This window comes from Corythoichthys intestinalis, chromosome 11 (genome assembly GCF_030265065.1).
Source record: "Corythoichthys intestinalis isolate RoL2023-P3 chromosome 11, ASM3026506v1, whole genome shotgun sequence".
Taxonomy (NCBI): Eukaryota; Metazoa; Chordata; class Actinopteri; order Syngnathiformes; family Syngnathidae; genus Corythoichthys; species Corythoichthys intestinalis.
Genome location: NC_080405.1, coordinates 24,431,380 through 24,449,877, shown reverse-complemented (window position 1 = coordinate 24,449,877; position 18,498 = coordinate 24,431,380). Strand labels below are relative to the sequence as shown.

At 39.8% G+C, this 18,498-nt stretch overlaps 1 protein-coding gene across 5 annotated transcripts in view; it reads left to right on the top strand.

Moving 5' to 3' along the window:
• The first annotated feature begins 459 nt into the window (after window positions 1-459).
• LOC130924343 (protocadherin alpha-C2-like) overlaps window positions 460-18,498 on the top strand; it is a 217,970-nt gene continuing 199,931 nt past the window's right edge. For 2 of the 5 annotated variants that reach the window (XM_057850848.1, XM_057850867.1), the window contains exon 1: window positions 460-2,950. In XM_057850848.1, the coding sequence (XP_057706831.1) occupies window positions 599-2,950 (2,352 nt within the window). In that variant the 5' untranslated portion in view covers window positions 460-598. Of the gene's footprint in view, window positions 2,951-4,529; window positions 6,652-11,223; window positions 13,812-15,874; window positions 18,377-18,498 lie in introns of those variants that run through there. The other 3 variants (XM_057850861.1, XM_057850850.1, XM_057850852.1) reach the window with 3 other exon arrangements.

Genomic DNA, 18,498 nt, shown 5'->3' with positions numbered 1-18,498 from the left:
CATCCATGTGATACAATTTTTAAAATTATCTAAATAGTCATCAACTTACCCACATGCAGGCTTTGATATTGCAATACATACTGTTAGAAATTGGTCTACTTCGATGCCAAAAAGCAGTACTGTACTCTCTCTACAATGTCTAAAAAGTTTAGGAAACTGAATAAAAGCATGTTCAAAACGAGAAAAATTAGGCACAGAAAATGGGGGTGATGTAAAATTAAGGCATAGTTTTTACAGTCAGAATGGGCTGTAAACGATTTAATTTGGACGGCCATGTACTGAAAACTAAACAATGCGTAAGGCATATTTTTGAGCCAATGAGTTTATTTTTAGACACTAGGTTTCACGACGTTGCAAATGACTTTGTAGACAGTAAGCGGCGCTATTAGACCATATAAAAGGACGACATAAGTAGCGTCATTCTCCGTTTTAGATTCACCCTCAGTCAGCGAAGACGGACGAGCGGACCACATACGGGGATCGTTCTTCTACGAAAATGCTTATTTTACTGGCTCTTTGTTTAAGATCCTTTAGAAAACTTTGAAAATATACAAGGGGGATTGATTAGTAGAGGTAATAAATCATCTCTTGCTGAACAATGGCAAGATTGAGAGGACAATGGCTGGTGACATGGATTTCTTTTTGTTTGCCGTTGCTGATTATTCTCCATCCAGAAGGAATCTCTGCTCAATTAAAATACTCCATCCTGGAGGAGGTAAAACTGGGGACAGCGGTTGGAAACGTTGCTAAGGACCTCGGACTGGATGTCGGGAGGTTGCTGGACAGAAATCTTCGTGTGGTGTCAGGAACAAAGCAGGAGCAGTTCAAGGTAAATCAGAGGGATGGTGTTCTCGCTGTCCATGAAAGATTGGACCGGGAGGACCTGTGCGGCAACACTGTGCCGTGCACTATTAATCTTAAAGTGGTTGTGGAGAACCCCCTGGAGATGCATCAAATTCTTGTTGAAGTCATGGATGTGAATGATAACTCGCCCAGATTTCTGGATGACAACTGCACTTTAGAGGTGCTGGAATCAGCTCTGGCTGGATCCAAACTCCAAGTGGAAGGAGCCCAAGACTTGGATGTTGGCTTGAATTCTATACAGACGTACCGACTGAACCATAACCCTTTTTTTCACCTCCAAACAGAAGAGTTCGGCGAGGACGGAAAGGTTCCTTTCCTTGTATTACAGCGGCCTTTGGATAGAGAAAACATGGCTCAGCACCACTTACTATTAACAGCCGCAGATGGGGGCAAACCATCCAGAACAGGTACTGTTAACATCACGGTGATTATATCAGATGTAAATGATAACGCACCAGTGTGCGAACATCAGAAATACTCCATTACTGTTAAGGAGAATGCACCAGTAGGGACATATTTGCTGACAGTAAATGCATCAGACTCAGATGAAGGACTCAACGGTGAGGTTGAATATTCACTACGAAACAAACAAAGAGGACTATACAGTGTGCCTTTTGATTTAAACAAAAGAACTGGTGAGCTAACAGTAAAAGGGGATATAGATTTTGAAGAGAGACAAGTCTATGAAATAAAAGTACTGGCTACAGACAAAGGTGCAGTGTCGCTGTCCACTCAATGCAACGTGGTGGTCAGTGTGGAGGATGTCAACGACAACCGGCCCAAAATAGAAATCACATCATTGTTGAGCCATATTGCAGAGGACGCCCCTCTCGGTACGGTGGTAGCCCTTGTGGGCGTTAATGATATGGACTCAGGTGTGAATGGGCAAGTGGTCTGCAGCCTGCCGGCGCACTTGCCCTTTGCACTCAAGCCATCCCCAGATGGGCAATCGTATTCTCTTGTCACAAATGAGTCTTTGGACAAAGAAAGGGAGGATGTCTATGATATCACAATAATGGCAAAAGATTTAGGAATGCCCCTGATGTCCTCTACTAAAGTTATACGTGTAGAAGTTTTGGATGTTAATGATAATAGGCCTTCATTTACTGAAAATCCATACAATTTTTACGTGCTGGAAAACAACAAAGCGGGAGAATCTTTGTTTTCTGTGAGTGCCGCGGATGCCGATAGGGAAGAGAATGCAGAAGTGACGTACAAACTCCAACGGAGAGGTGAGAGTGTGACATCATTTTTGAATATTAATGAGGTCACTGGGGCTATATCAGCATTAAAAAGTTTTGACTTTGAGACTGTGAAAAGTTTCCATTTCCAAGTGGTGGCCACAGATGGTGGAAGTCTTCCACTGAGCAGCAACGTGACTGTAAACGTGTTCATTCTGGATCAAAACGACAATGCGCCAGTCATCTTGTATCCAATCAGCTTCAATGGTTCTGCTGAATGTGTGGAAGAGATTCCACGCAACATGAAAGCAGGAGACTTGGTGACGAAAGTCAGAGCCTATGACGCTGATATAGGATATAACGGCTGGTTACTCTTTTCATTTGGGCAAGTCACTGACCACAGTCTCTTTTCTTTGGACCGCTACACAGGCCAAATAAGAACACTTCGCTCCTTGACAGAGACCGATGAGGCTGAGCATAAGCTGCTCATACTGGTCAAAGACAATGGCAACGTTTCACTCTCAGCAACAGCTACTTTTACTGTTAAACTTGTGGAGCCCAAAGAGGCATTTGCAGCTACAGATGTCAAAGGTGCAAAAATATTGGACCAGGAGGAGGACAATGTGACTTTCTATCTCATCATCACTTTGGGCTCAGTCTCACTCCTTTTTGTCATTAGCATCATCGTGCTGATTGCCATGCAGTGCTCCAAATCCCCTGAATACACTTCCAAGTATCTCCAAGACACTAACTATGATGGCACACTGTGTCACAGTATCCAGTACAGATCGGGAGACAAACGCTACATGTTAGTTGGACCCAGAATGAGTATTGGTTCTACTATAGTCCCAGGAAGCAACGCTAACACTCTGGTGCTCCCTGACAGGAGACACACTGCTGGAGAGGTAAGAAATATATATACATATATATTTTTATCATTGTCAAAGTTTACAGTTGCTGCTTTGTGCAACCCAATTGTTATATTCTTAACATTAACATTAACTGAATAATTTCAATAAATTCCTTGTAGTAGGATAACTTATAGCTTCCATTTCTGATGCTTACCTTTTAGGTTCATTATTATTTCTTAATTTGGCTTTTTGCTGCTATCTTTGTTGCTAATTATTTTGATTTGCATTGATTTTTATTTGCAACTGGTATGGTACATATATATCTGCAATGATGTTGCTCTGAAGCCATCTTTAACATGAATGGGATTTGAACATGTTTCTGTAATTTATTATACAGGCCGGCGTACGTTGGCATTTTTTGTTTGACTATTCTAAAGAAGAACAAACATATCGCAAAACTAAAACTTAGTGTATCGATTTCAACAAGGAATGCATCTACGATGCTGTTGACCTGCTGGAAGCAAATATTACGGGTCAAGTGGGCATTTTGTCTATGTTAAAAACATTTGAACATATATGACTATCTCATTTTATTAGTAGTTGCCACTGGTGTAGCGGGACACTTCCGTACATCCTGTTTGGGATCAATTCCTGCTAATTGATTGTGTGAATGTAAATGGTTGATCATCTCTGTATGTACCTTGTGATTGACCTGCAAAAGTTCAGAGTATGGCTTGCCTTGCATCCAAAGTCAGTTGGGAGAAGCTCCAGCTGGCTACCCTGACCTGGCTAAGCGTTTTTGAAAATGGACGGATGGGTGATTTTATTAGTTAATGGACAATAGCATTTGGATTCAATTTTATAAATTGTTCCTTGAGCATGATGTGGGGATTTCATTTTAGATTGAGTGAGAAAACAATTCCAATAATAAAGGTGATAGAGGGGTTATTTTGTTTGTATGGCCACCAGAACACATTTTTCAAATAAATCACGGTAATCAAGCCTTGAAAAGTTGTCATTTACTAAGTTAAAGGAGATAAACTGATATGATTTTTCAGGATAAGAATTACATGACACAAATTAAACCTCACAGACAGTATATGATAATTCAATGTACTGTACTGAAGTACTGTAGTCATTTTGAAATTTCTTTTGCACACAACGAATGCCACTAGGTGGCAATGTCCTACTAGTATACAATTGTGAGCATTAGGCGGTCCTACCCATTCTCTAACCGTTTTGTTCAAGCCATCAAAGGAGATGGTGGCTTCAACAGAAACGGATGTTGCGGTCGTTTCATCACTTGATTGTTCTAAATTTTAGGATATATTCATGATCAATACTTTTGTCATTTTGGAGATTTCATCTCTTGGTGGAATTTGGATTTGACTGTTTTAATCTGAGCTGGAAAGATGGGAGCAGCAGGACAAAAGAGAGGACTCTTTCTCTGCATCATGTTGGTTTGTTGGGAGCAGGTTTCAGCACAGATAAAATATTCCATCGCAGAGGAAGTCAAAGCGGGAACCGTGGTAGGGAATGTCGCTAAGGATCTTGGACTGGACATCGGCACATTGGTGGAGAGACATTTTCGCCTTGTCTCAGGCACAGAGGGTGCTCAATTTGAGGTAAATGTGAACAATGGCGTTCTGTTTGTGCATAAACGTCTCAACCGAGAGGATCTCTGTGAGGGCATGTCGCCCTGTGTAGCCAACCTGAAATTAGTTGCAGAGAATCCTATGGAAATACATCATGTTGCTGTAGAAATTATGGATATTAATGACAATTCACCTATATTTAAAGAAAAAGAATTCATTTTAGAAATATCTGAGTCCACTTTACCGGGTAGGCGCTTTCAGTTACCTAATGCACACGACCCAGATGTTGTCATTAATACAGTGCGTTTGTATAAATTAAATACAAATGAATATTTTAGTGTACAAATTAAAGAAATAGGCGAAGACAAGGTGCCACTTTTAGCTTTACTAAAGTCTCTGGACCGAGAAAAACATCCCAAGCATAGTCTTGTTCTTACTGCAGTTGATGGTGGAAATCCACCTAGATCTGGCTCTCTTAATATTACCATTTTAGTGCTGGATTCTAATGATAATCCCCCGACATTTACACAAGATGTCTATTCTGTAACTCTATCTGAAAATGTAAAACCCACCACACTCGTAATTCAGGTGAAAGCAACTGATCTGGATGATGGATTAAACAAAGATATTGAATATTATTTTGGTGGGCAACTTGAATCTAGAATAGATGAATTGTTTAGTTTAAATAAAAACACTGGTGAAATAAAATTGAAGGGTCAGTTGGACTATGAGAAGGCTGATGTTTACAAATTAGATGTCCACGCTACAGACAAAGGACAACCTCCTATGAGCACCAATTGCAGGGTGATGATTAAAATTGTTGACGAAAATGACAACCAACCAGAAATAGATGTGACTTCTCTGTCAAAAACTGTAGCGGAAGATTCCAAACCTGGGACTGTCATTTCTCTCATAAGCATCACAGACAAAGATGTTGGAATGAATGGCAAAATCATATGTACTCTTTCACAAAATGTTCCCTTTGAATTAAAACCTTCATATCAAGATAACATGTACTCACTGGTATTGAAAGAAAAACTAGATCGAGAATTAATTTCAGATTATGACATCACAATCATGGCTACGGACTGTGGTAAACCTCCTCTTTCCACATTTAAAAATATTCATATTGACGTCGAAGATGTGAACGATAATATTCCAACTTTTTTGCACAATCCAATTCAACTTTATTTGTTGGAAAATAACATGCCAGGGAAGGGCATTTTTTCTGTCAATGCTTTCGACAAAGATTTGAATGAAAACGCAGCCTTGACATATCACATTAACAGAGGAGAAGGAAGTGAAGTTAAAATGTCTACATTTTTAAACATCAATCCTGAGACTGGTGTTGTAACAGCACTAAAAAGTTTTGACTTTGAGACACTAAAAACTTTCCATTTCCAAGTGGTGGCCACAGATGGCGGAAGTCCTCCACTGAGCAGCAGTGTTACAGTGAACGTGTTCATTCTAGATGAGAACGACAATGCTCCAGTCATCCTGTATCCTGTCAGCTCCAATGGTTCTGCTGAAGGTGTGGAGGAGATTCCACGCAACATGAAAGCAGGAGACTTGGTGACTAAAGTCAGAGCCTCTGACGCTGATATAGGATATAATGGCTGGCTACTCTTTTCACTTGGGCAAGTCACTGACCACAGCCTCTTTTCTTTGGACCGTTATACGGGCCAGATCCGAACACTTCGCTCCTTTACAGAGACAGACGAGGCTGAGCATCGACTGCTCATACTGGTCAAAGACAATGGCAACATTTCACTCTCAGCAACAGCTACTGTGACTGTCAAACTCGTGGAGCCCAAAGAAGCTTTTGCAGCTTCGGATGTCAAAAGTGCAGCAAAATTGGACCAGGAGGAGGACAATGTTACTTTTTATCTCATCATTACTTTGGGCTCGGTCTCGCTCCTTTTTGTCATCAGCATAATCGTGCTGATCGCCATGCAGTGTTCATCCAGGTCCACAGAGTACACTTCTAAATATCTCCAAGACACTAACTATGATGGCACACTGTGCCACAGCATCCAGTACAGATCTGGAGATAAACGCTACATGTTGGTTGGACCCAGAATGAGTATCGGTTCTACCGTAGTCCCGGGAAGTCACGCCAACACTCTGGTGCTCCCTGACAGGAGGCACACTTCTGGGGAGGTAAGATATGTATACATATTTATCTTTATGTGTCTGTGTGTGTGAGTAAAGTTTACAAAGGACAACATTTACAACTGAATTGTTTCATTTTTATTGGTTGAGAATTTGTTTTAGACTTTATGCAGGGTGACCCCCCAAAATCCAATAAAACCAAGAGTGATGGAAGAAAGATATTGTATTCATAGCAAATGAAACTCTGAAACATGCCATTTAAGAAACAATAATGGAATTTTCATTTTAAAAATTACGTCCTTTAAATTAGTGTTGTCTGATACTGGATTATTAGTCGATATCATTTTTTTGTGGTCAGTTTTTTGCCAATATGCATGTTGCTTTCGAAGTGAATGTAGAAGCCTTCTGCCTTTGTACAAGAGCTGATCACAGCTTAGCACAGCAGTTATGCTTTTTGACCATTTGAGGTCTCAAAACGTTTGGGATTTGTTATGTAGTGAACAAAAAATGACAGAAAAATAATGAATATGATCAGTACATGACAGCATATATTGGTATTGGTTTGATATCTGTATCGGATTTTTGGAGTGTAACAATGTCGAAATATCGTTTATCGGTTAAAAGGTAATTATCGGACAACTTTACTTCGAATGGTGTCCTCCTGCATGAATAAATTCTTGAAATTTGTTAAAAAACTGGAAATGTTTGCATATTGGTAGACATTTTCAATTGGCAGCACTGCAAGACAGTTACCTTGAAGAAGTTAACAATGTGCCATTTTAGTAACCATGTTGAATTCAGGAGTAAATTCACAGTATCCCAACTCAGATAAGGAATCCATGAGGAATTTCAACAGCAGATTTCAAGAGTGCATTTAAAACGTTATTTAAATGTTTTACCTCAACCATTAGCAATTACAGGCCAATATCAAATCTGACATTCCTGGGGAAAATTATCGAAAGGGTTGTGTTCGAACAGATCCAGACTTTCATGATGCAAAACAATCTTTATAACTCATTTCAGTCTGGATTTCGGCCACAACACAGCACCGAGACCGTGCTTATCAAAGTCCTAAATGATATTCGTCGGAATACCGATGCAGGCAAATTATCTGTTCTGTTACTATTGGATCTCAGCGCCACATTCGACACGGTTGATCACAACATACTACTCAGCAGATTGGAACAGTGGGTAGGGCTTACTGACACTATTTTTCAGTGGTTCACATCCTATTTACATGATAGTTTCCGACTGACACAAAGAAATCCCTATCAGTCAGAACGAACCAAATTCACGTGTGGAGTCCCTCAAGGGTCAATTCTTGGACCACTCTTATTTAGCATCTATATGCTTCCGTTAGCTCAGATAATGGAACAGTATGACATCTCCTATCATGCCTATGCAGATGACACACAACTGTACATTTCTGTGTCCCCACATGATTATAGTCCCTTAGTCTCCCTGAGTAAATGCATTCATCAAATCAATTAATGGATGTGCCAGAATTTTCTCCAGTTAAATGTGGAGAAGTCAGAGGTGATCATTTTTGGGCCAAAAAAGGAAAGGTCAAAGATAAGCAGCCAACTTAGCACAATGTCACTTACAGCTACAAATCAAGTCAGAAACCTTGGCGTAATTATTGATTCAGACCTAAAATTTGATAGCCATCTAAAGTCCGTCACTAAATCCGCTTATTACCACCTAAAAAATATAACCAGAATTAAGGGGCTTCTGACTCAACAAGACATGGAAAAACTTATGCATGCATTCATTTTCAGCAGATTGGACTATTGCAACAGTGTATTTACAGGTCTTGATTAAAAAAAAATCAGTCAGGAAGCTGCAGCTAGTACAGAATGCTGCAGCCAGAGTCCTCACAAATACAAGGAAGCTGGACCACATTACACCAGTTTTGAAATCGCTACACTGGCTTCCAGTGAGTCAAAGGATAGACTATAAAATATTACTGCTCGTCTACAAAACACTTAATGGTCTTGGACCAAAATACATGCTTGACTTGTTAGATTCCTATGAGACATCTAGACCCCTAAGGTCGTCTGGAACCGGTCTTCTGCATGTTTCAAGAACAAGAACCAAGCAGGGTGAGGCAGCATTTAGTTATTATGCTCCTCACCTCTGGAACAAGTTACCTGAACGTCTGAAGTATGCTCAAACTGTTAGCTCTTTTAAATCAGGGCTAAAAACGCTTTTGTTTAGCACTGCATATCCATAACTGGCTATATATTTCAATCTGCCTGCTTTCTATTCCTCTTGTGCTTATCTCCATTGCTGATTTCAATTATTATTAGTAGAAGTAGTTTTTGTTTTATTTTTATTTCTGTTTTATTTTTATTTATTTATTTTTATTCTATTTGTGATTAAATGCGATCTTTTGTCTTGGTTTGTACGTTGTATTGATTTAAATGTGATTTTTATGATCTTCATGTGATGTAAAGCACTTTGAATTGCCTTGTGTTGAATTGTGCTACATAAATAAATTTGCCTTGCCTTGCCTTTATGGTTTCAATTACTATTAATAAAATATATTTTCTTCCATCACTCTTGGTTTATTGAATTGTGAAACAGTAACCATTTTGGGGGGTCACCCTGTAGTTGAGGGAAACATATTTTCCACTTTGGTATGTAGTGCTGAATCTCGGTTTTCTTGAGGTCATGTACGTTTCACAATTGGTACTTCATTAAACTCTTTGCTGCCATGTTGACTACTGGCTCATATTGATAGAATCCATTTATGAACCTTGAATTGTCAACAGTAGTCAGAGTAGACTGCTATATCAAGTCTCTGTGGAGGCATCTGCTACATTATTTTATCTTGTGGTTGTCATACTGCACATACCATACCTGTGATGTTCTGTGATGTGGATTTGAATTTGCCATTATGGCTGCATGGTGGTGTTACTGACAGCCATGTGTTATGTTGAAATTTGTTTCAATTGGCAAATGAAAGTACCCAGAGTGCACAACTACCACTCAAGACGTCATCTCTCTCACCTCCCATAATACTTAACACATGACCAGGTTTAGAGGTTTGAGTGTGTATGTGTGTGAGAAAGAGAGAGTTCTGGGATATGAGGGTGGGTGTTGGCTGGCAGACTTGCAGGTGACAAACAACACAAGCAACACTCTACAAATAAACAAGAGAATGCTATAAATTGGCATTTCAATTTTGTCAGCTGTTAAATGGTATATTTTTTCCAGGCATTATTTGGAGGAGTGGCTGCATGTGAATCTCCCACAGTAGTGAACTTTCAACTTCAATTAATTCCTGAACAACAAACCTCTCGCTGGAACGAAAAAACCTACCTCTGTCCGTGGTTCTGAACAATTTAATGGTGTGTTGACTTGGTGGGAGCTTCACTTATGGTTCAATTTGTTCTTCGACAATAGCCACGTTTACATGCTGACTTTTATTCATACCGATTCAAATCATTCCGAATGGAAATTTCAGATCAGCTGTTAACATGTCACTTCATCTATTCCGATCCAGCGTTTACATGTGACTGCCTTTATTCCGAAAGGACATGTGACAACTGTCGTCTGACATGCGCAGATTGATCAAAACAAAGCGTCACGTTGCAAAACATGGAGATCGATCGTCGGAGTGCTGCTGTTTTAACTTTAACCCACTTGTTGTGTTTGTGGGGTCGTATCCGCTTCTGCTGTTTTGCTCTTTTGCCTTGTAGTAGCCGGTTTTCCACCAATTTCTAATCTGGTCAACGCTCCGGTCTATTCCGGCTTCGTGTAACCTCTCGTGAACTTAAATAGTTCACTGTTCCTCGTTTTACGCCCGTCTAAGCGAGCAATTATATTCAATTCTTTTAAAGTTTGAATTAAATACAATCTTCCCGCCGGACTCCAACTAGGTGCGCTGTGCTTGGAAGCCATGTTGCAAGTGACGTTACTTACGTCACCAAGTGACGCCACCACGTCAGTACGGAGCATGTGCAGAAAGAACGCAACCAGACACCATTCCGCTTTCCTGTTTACATGATATAATTTTACTTCTAATCGGTTTGGGAAAAGGAATATTCCACCCCTGTGAATCGGAATGAAATTCCATTCGGTTTGGGCCTGTTCATTCCGAATGAGGTGTTTATATGGAACACATTTATTCGGTTTGAACAAATATTCCGATTGTAATTGGAATATTTGTTATAATATGTAATTGTATGTAATAAATAATGTAATAATGTAATTGGCTCCATGTAAACGTGGCAACTGTCAGACACACACACTCCTTTGCATGCAAACCCCTACTCACCCACTTACACACCCATATGCCCCCCCCCCCCCCCCACACACACACACATACACACATACATATACATACAATGAGTGACTAATCGACCTTATTACTTATTGGTCTATGTCTGTGGATTAAATATTTTATATTCTTTTATAGACAGCATATGACATCGTGGCCAATTAAACTATATTTATCAAATTAACCAAGTTGCACAAACCTCTGTACATTGTGTTATTTACACAATATATGAAGCGGACGTAAATATAATTGAACGACAGAACCTGAAAGTCAACAACACACAATTACGTTAAGAAACATTTTAGTCATGTAATCTTTTTGAAGCATTTGGACTAAACCACTAGATGGCAATGTCTTTCCAGTAAACAGAGATGAGCATTAGGTGGTCCTGCCCCTTCTGGAACCGTTTTATTCAGGGCATCAAAGAGACCGTGCCTTCAACAGAGACAGATATTGCTGTCGTTTCATCACTGGATTGTTCTATATTTCGGGATATTTTCATGAGCAATACTTTTCTCATTTTTGAGATTTTCTTCTTTGGTGGAATTTGGATGTTGATGCTGTAATCAGAGCCGGAAGGATGGGAGCAGGAGGACAAAGGAATAGACTCTTTCTCTGCATCATTTTGATTTGTTTGGAGCAGGTTGCATCACAGATCAAATATTCCATTGCGGAGGAAGTCAAAGTCGGAACTGTGGTGGGAAATGTCGCCAGAGATCTTGGATTGGACATCGGTACATTGGCGGAGAGACATTTTCGCATTGTTTCAGGCACAGAGGGGGCTCAGTTTGAGGTAAACATGAACAATGGCGTTCTGTTTGTGCGTAAACCCATCAACCGAGAGGAGCTCTGTGAAGGTGTCTCGGTGTGTTTAATAAATCTGAAATTAGTTGCAGAAAACCCCATGGAAATACATCATGCCACTGTAGAAATTATAGATATTAATGACAACTCACCCAAATTTCAAGAGTCAGAAAAGATTTTAGAAATACCAGAATCCATGCCTGCTGGAAAACGTTTCCAACTACCAAGCGCGTATGATCCGGACGTTCTTGTTAATACGGTGCGTGCATACAAATTAAACCAGAATGAATATTTTAATATACAAATTCGAGAACGAGGAGATGATAAGATACCCTTTTTGATTTTACAAAAGCCTCTGGACAGAGAAAAGCACACTGAGCACATGTTTGTTCTTACAGCCGTTGATGGTGGAAATCCAACAAAATCTGGAAGTCTTAATGTTACAGTTATAGTTCTTGACTCAAATGATAATCAACCTATATTTACGCAAGAAGTGTATTCTGTAACTTTATCTGAAAATGTGAAATTGGGGACAAGAGTTATCATGGTAGAAGCAACTGACCTGGATGAAGGATTAAATGGTGAAGTTGAATATTATTTTGGAGGAGAACTTGACAAAGAAATCTATGAAATGTTTAATTTAAATAAAAACACTGGTGAAATTACAGTAAAGGCCCAATTTGACTTTGAGAAGGTTGAAGTTTACAAATTAGATATTCAAGCCACAGACAAAGGACAGCCTCCCACGAGCACAGATTGCAGGGTGATCATTAAAATAGTTGATGAAAATGACAACCAACCTGAAATAGAGGTGACTTCTCTGTCAAAAATGGTCGCGGAAGATTCCAAACCTGGGACTGTCATTTCCCTCATAAGTATTACCGATGAAGATGTCGGATTAAACGGCAAAGTCATATGTAGTCTTTCACAAAATGTCCCATTTGAATTAAAACCTTCATTTCAAGATAACATGTACTCAGTGATACTGAAAGACAGACTTGATCGGGAATTAGTGTCAGATTATGACATCACCATCACGGCTACAGACTGTGGTGAACCTCCCTTGTCCACGTTTAAAATTATTCATCTTGAAGTGTCAGATGTAAATGATAATATTCCAAATTTTTTTCACAGTCCAATCCAACTTTATTTATTGGAAAATAACCCGCCAGGGAACTCAATTTTTTCGGTCACTGCTTTCGACAAAGACTTGAATGAAAATTCAGCCTTGACGTATCACATTAGCAGAGAAGAGGGAAGTCAAGTTAAAATGTCAACATTTTTAAACATCAACCCTGATACTGGCGACATTACAGCGCTAAAAAGTTTTGATTTTGAGAATGTGAAAAGTTTCCATTTCCAAGTGGTGGCTACTGATGGAGGAAGTCCTCCACTGAGCAGCAACGTGACAGTGAATGTGTTCATTCTGGATCAAAACGACAATGCTCCAGTCATCCTGTATCCAGTCAGCTCCAATGGTTCTGCTGAAGGTGTGGAGGAGATTCCTCGCAATTTTAAAGCAGGAGACTTGGTGACTAAAGTCAGAGCCTATGACGCTGATATAGGATACAATGGCTGGCTACTCTTTTCATTTGGGCAAGTCACTGACCACAGTCTCTTTTCTTTGGACCGCTACACGGGCCAGATCAGAACACTGCGCTCCTTGACGGAGACGGACGAAGCAGAACATCGACTGCTCATACTGGTCAAAGACAATGGCAATGTTTCGCTCTCAGCAACTGCTACCTTAACTGTCAAACTTGTGGAACCCAAAGAGGCTTTTGCAGCTTCGGATGTCAAAAGTGCAGCGAAATCGGAGCAGGAGGATGATAATATGACTTTTTATCTCATCATCACTTTGGGCTCAGTCTCGCTTCTTTTTGTCATCAGCATCATCGTGCTGATCGCCATGCAGTGCTCGACCAGGTCCACAGAGTACACTTCCAAATATCTCCAAGACACAAATTATGATGGCACATTGTGTCACAGCATCCAGTACAGATCCGGAGAAAAACGATATATGCTAGTTGGACCCAGAATGAGTATTGGTTCTACTATCGTCCCAGGAAGCAACGCTAACACACTCGTGCTCCCCGACAGGAGACACACTTCTGGGGAGGTAAGAAATATTTTGTTACAGTGAAAGTTTACAATTATGATTATTTGCAGCTAAATTAATAATCGTGATGGTCTTAACATTTTCATCACAATTGTATTATTTTGAAATGAAAATCTATTTCTTTTACTTGAGGAAACCATATTGCTTCCACCGTTCCACGTCTGCTACTTACATCCAAGGTTCACAGTTATGTCTTCATTTGGTTCTTTACTGCTATGTTTCTTATTGCTAAGATTCATATTGAGAGGGGCAGTTTTTAAGTTTTGAGTATTACATCTGTGAATGTGATTTGCCTAGGGTGACCAAACGTCCTCTTTTGCCCGGACAAGTCGTACTTTCACGTAGTGTCCTCGTGGTCCGGGCGGGTTTTATAAATTCATAAAAATGTCCGGTTTTTATGATTTTTCACGGGACCAATTTGAAGAGAATCCCTCCGACCGCTGGGTGGCAGCAGTTGACATGGCTCCTATGAGAATGGAGGGAAGTAGTAGTTCTTATTGTTTTTGTTGGCAGTTTACCCCTATCATGAGGCATTACCGCCATCTACTGGGTTGACGATTTGGCCACAATGCCTGATTTTTTATTTTTTTATTTTTAATGATAAATACGTATATAATGGCAACTGTTGACTTCTGTCGGAGCTTTGACTGTAAAATCCCGTTTGGTGTCGCATCGGCGCGCTGCCGATGATTGTAAACTTTTATAGCAAAGTTTGATTTTTGCCTCAGCTAGCTATCAGTAAGCTAAACCACGCTAGGCATTATGGGAAACGTAGTTTTGAACTGCTACGTTTGGAAACATGCTGATTGAATAGTTTGTCAGTTTATTTCGGTTTTTGTTTGTGTGCAATCTAGAACATTGAATGAGAACATCAACTGAATGGGAATAACAATTTGTCAAGGACAATTGTCGTGATAGTAATTTATAAAAATGTTTAGTTGGCACATAGCCTACTGTGTGTATGTGTATTGACTGGACTGCATTTCTATGGGTCTGCATTATATATATTTATTTATTTTAAGTCATTATTTATTTTTTTTTCAAACTGCATTTTTCCATCCTGAGTGAGGGGGCACACTTTAAATATATTAAAGTGATAAAAGCATCTTTGAGTGAACTTCGAGTAAAATTCAAGTATCTTGAGGCCGGGCTGAGGCTGGGCTGAGTGATTTTTTAGAAATCAAAATATGGTCACCCTAGATTTGCCTGTATTTCTTTTAACAGGTATCGTATCTGCAATGCCATTGCTGTGAACTTTTTTTATTTAACATGTTGGCGTAATCATAGAGTAACATTGTGTTATTATGTCGTGTTTGAAGTCGTAATAGTTGAATACACATCAGGCCGATAAAGAACAAAGTGACAGACAGCACACCATATACAGTAGCCTAGTATGAAACTACAATGCAACAGTCTCAATAAGGATGACAACATAGGTCACATTGCCGCTGGCCTGGTGGAAGCTATTATTGCACGTCCAGTGGGTGTTTTGTTAATGTTTAACACATTTAAGCATGTTACAGATCTCTGATTTTTATTGATAGTTGCCGATGGTACAAGTGGCAGCCTGTTCAGTGTAAAGTCAGTTTTTAGGCTCCAGCTTCCTGTGACCTTGACCAGGGCAAGCGGTGTTGAAAATGAATGGGGGATTTTATTAATTAGTTACTATTAGTCATTGGATTGCAATATTTAGTTTAAATTTTAAATATTGTTCTTAAAGCAGGAATCTATTTTTCTCCCATTTAAAGGATCTCCTTAAAAAAAGAGGTGATGTAGGGTCGGGGTTTTTCTTTGGCAACCATATTTTTTCTAAATAACCATGGCACACATGCTTTGATGAATTGTGTTATTTGCAAATTGTATGGAGAGAAACTGAATAAAATTGCAAGAGTATAAGATTCGACTTGAAACATCACCCTTGTATACATTCAATGGCGTAGTGGTCAAATTGATATTCCTGACGCAAGTAGCGAATTAGAACCACTAGAGGGCAATATCATTCCAGTAAGCCGTTATAAACATTAGGCGGTCCTGCCCCTTCGGCAACCGTTTTGTTCAAGCCATCATAAGAGACAGTGGCTTCAACAAAGACGGGTGTTGCAGTCGTTTCACTCCTATATAATTTCATGTTATTGGATGAATTTTTTAAATAAATATTTTGTCATTTTGGAAATGTCATCCATTGGTGGAATTTGGATTTGAATGCTGAAATCTAACCTGGAAGGATGGGAGCAAGAGGACAAAGGAGAGGACTCTTTCTCTGTATCATTTTGGTTTGTTGGGAGCAGGTTGCAGCACAGATCAAATATTCCATCGCAGAGGAAGTCAAAGAGGGAACGGTAGTTGGAAATGTTGCCAGGGATCTTGGACTGGACATCAGCACGTTGGAAAAGAGACATTTTCGTATTGTTGCAGGCGCAGAGGGGGCTCAGTTTGAGGTAAATGTGAACAGTGGCATCCTGCTTGTGCGTAAAGCCGTCAACAGAGAGGAGCTCTGTGATGGAGTCTCACCGTGTTTAGTCAGTTTGAAATTAGTTGCAGAGAATCCCATGGAAATACATCATGTCAGTGTAGAAATTATAGACATAAACGACAATTCACCTAATTTCCAAGAGGCAGAGAAGAATTTTGAAATATATGAGTCTGTTCTTCCTGGTAGACGCTTTCAATTGCCAAATGCACACGACCCAGATGTTGGGACTAATACAGTGCGTGCATATAAATTAAATGCAAATGAATATTTTAGTGTACAAATTAAAGAAATAGGGGAAGACAAGGTGCCTCTTTTAGTTTTACAAAAGTCTCTGGACCGAGAAAAGCATTCCAAGCATAGTCTTGTTCTCACGGCGGTTGATGGTGGAACTCCACCAAGAACTGGATCTCTTAATATCACAGTTGTGGTGCTGGATTCTAATGATAATCACCCAATATTTACACAAGAGGTCTATTCTGTAACTCTATCTGAAAATGTAAAACCTGCCACACGCGTCATTCAAGTGGAAGCAACTGACTTGGATGATGGATTAAACAAAGAAGTTGAATATTATTTTGGTGGGCAGCTTGAATCCAAAATAGATGAAATGTTTAGTTTGGATAAAAACACTGGTGAAATAAAAGTGAAGGGCCAGATTGACTTTGAGAAAGCTGATGTTTACAAATTAGATGTTCATGCTACAGATAAAGGACATCCTCCTATGAGTACCTATTGCAGGGTGATGATTAAAATAGTTGATGAAAATGACAACCAACCAGAAATAGATGTCACATCTCTGTCAAAAACTGTAGCAGAAAATTCCAAACCTGGGACTGTCATTTCTCTCATAAGCATCACAGACAAAGATGTTGGAATGAATGGAAAAGTCATATGCAGTCTTTCACAAAATGTTCCCTTTGAATTAAAACCTTCATATCAAGATAACCTGTACTCACTCGTACTGAAAGAAAAATTGGATCGAGAATTAATTTCAGATTATGACATCAAAATTACGGCTACGGACCGTGGTCAACCTCCTCTTTCCACATTTAAAAATATTCATATTGATGTGTCAGATGTGAACGATAATATTCCAACCTTTTTGCAAAATCCAATCCAACTTTATTTGTTGGAAAATAACACACCAGGGAACTCAATTTTTTCTGTCAATGCTTTCGACAAAGACTTGAATGAAAATGCTGCCTTGACATATCACATTAATAGAGGCGAAGAAAGTCAAGTTCAAATGTCAACATTTTTAAACATAAATCCTGAGACTGGTGTCGTAACAGCACTAAAAAGTTTTGACTTTGAGACATTGAAAAGTTTCCATTTCCGAGTGGTGGCCACAGATGGCGGAAATCCTCCACTAAGCAGCAACGTTACGGTGAACGTGTTCATTCTAGATCAGAATGACAATGCTCCAGTAATCCTTTATCCTGTCAACTCAAATGGATCTGCTGAAGGTGTGGAGGAGATTCCTCGAAATATGAAAGCAGGCGACTTGGTGACTAAAGTCAGAGCCTTTGATGCTGATATAGGATACAATGGCTGGTTGCTCTTTTCATTTGGGCAAGTAAACGACCACAGTCTCTTTTCTTTGGACCGGTACACGGGCCAGATCAGAACACTTCGCTCATTGACAGAGACAGACGAAGCTGAGCATCGACTGCTCATACTGGTCAAAGACAACGGCAACATTTCACTCTCAGCAACAGCTACTGTGAATGTCAAACTTGTGGAGCCCAAAGAAGCTTTTGCAGCTTCAGATGTCAAAAGTGCAGCGAAATCAGAGCAAGAGGAGGACAATGTTACATTCTATCTCATCATCACTTTGGGCTCAGTCTCACTCCTTTTTGTTATCAGCATCATCGTGCTGATCGCCATGCAGTGCTCCAAATCCACCGAGTACACGTCAAAGTATCTCCAAGAAACTAATTATGATGGCACACTGTGTCACAGTATCCAGTACAGATCGGGAGACAAACGCTACATGTTAGTTGGACCCAGAATGAGCATCGGCTCGACCGTTGTCCCGGGAAGTCACGCCAACACACTGGTGCTCCCTGACAGGAGGCACACTTCTGGGGAGGTAAGATATATTCTGTGTGTATGTGTACATGTGTGTGTTTGTGTAAGTTTACAAAGGACAAGACGTGTAACTGAATCGTTTCATTTTAATGAGTTGATGTTTGTTTTTGACTTTGTATTGTA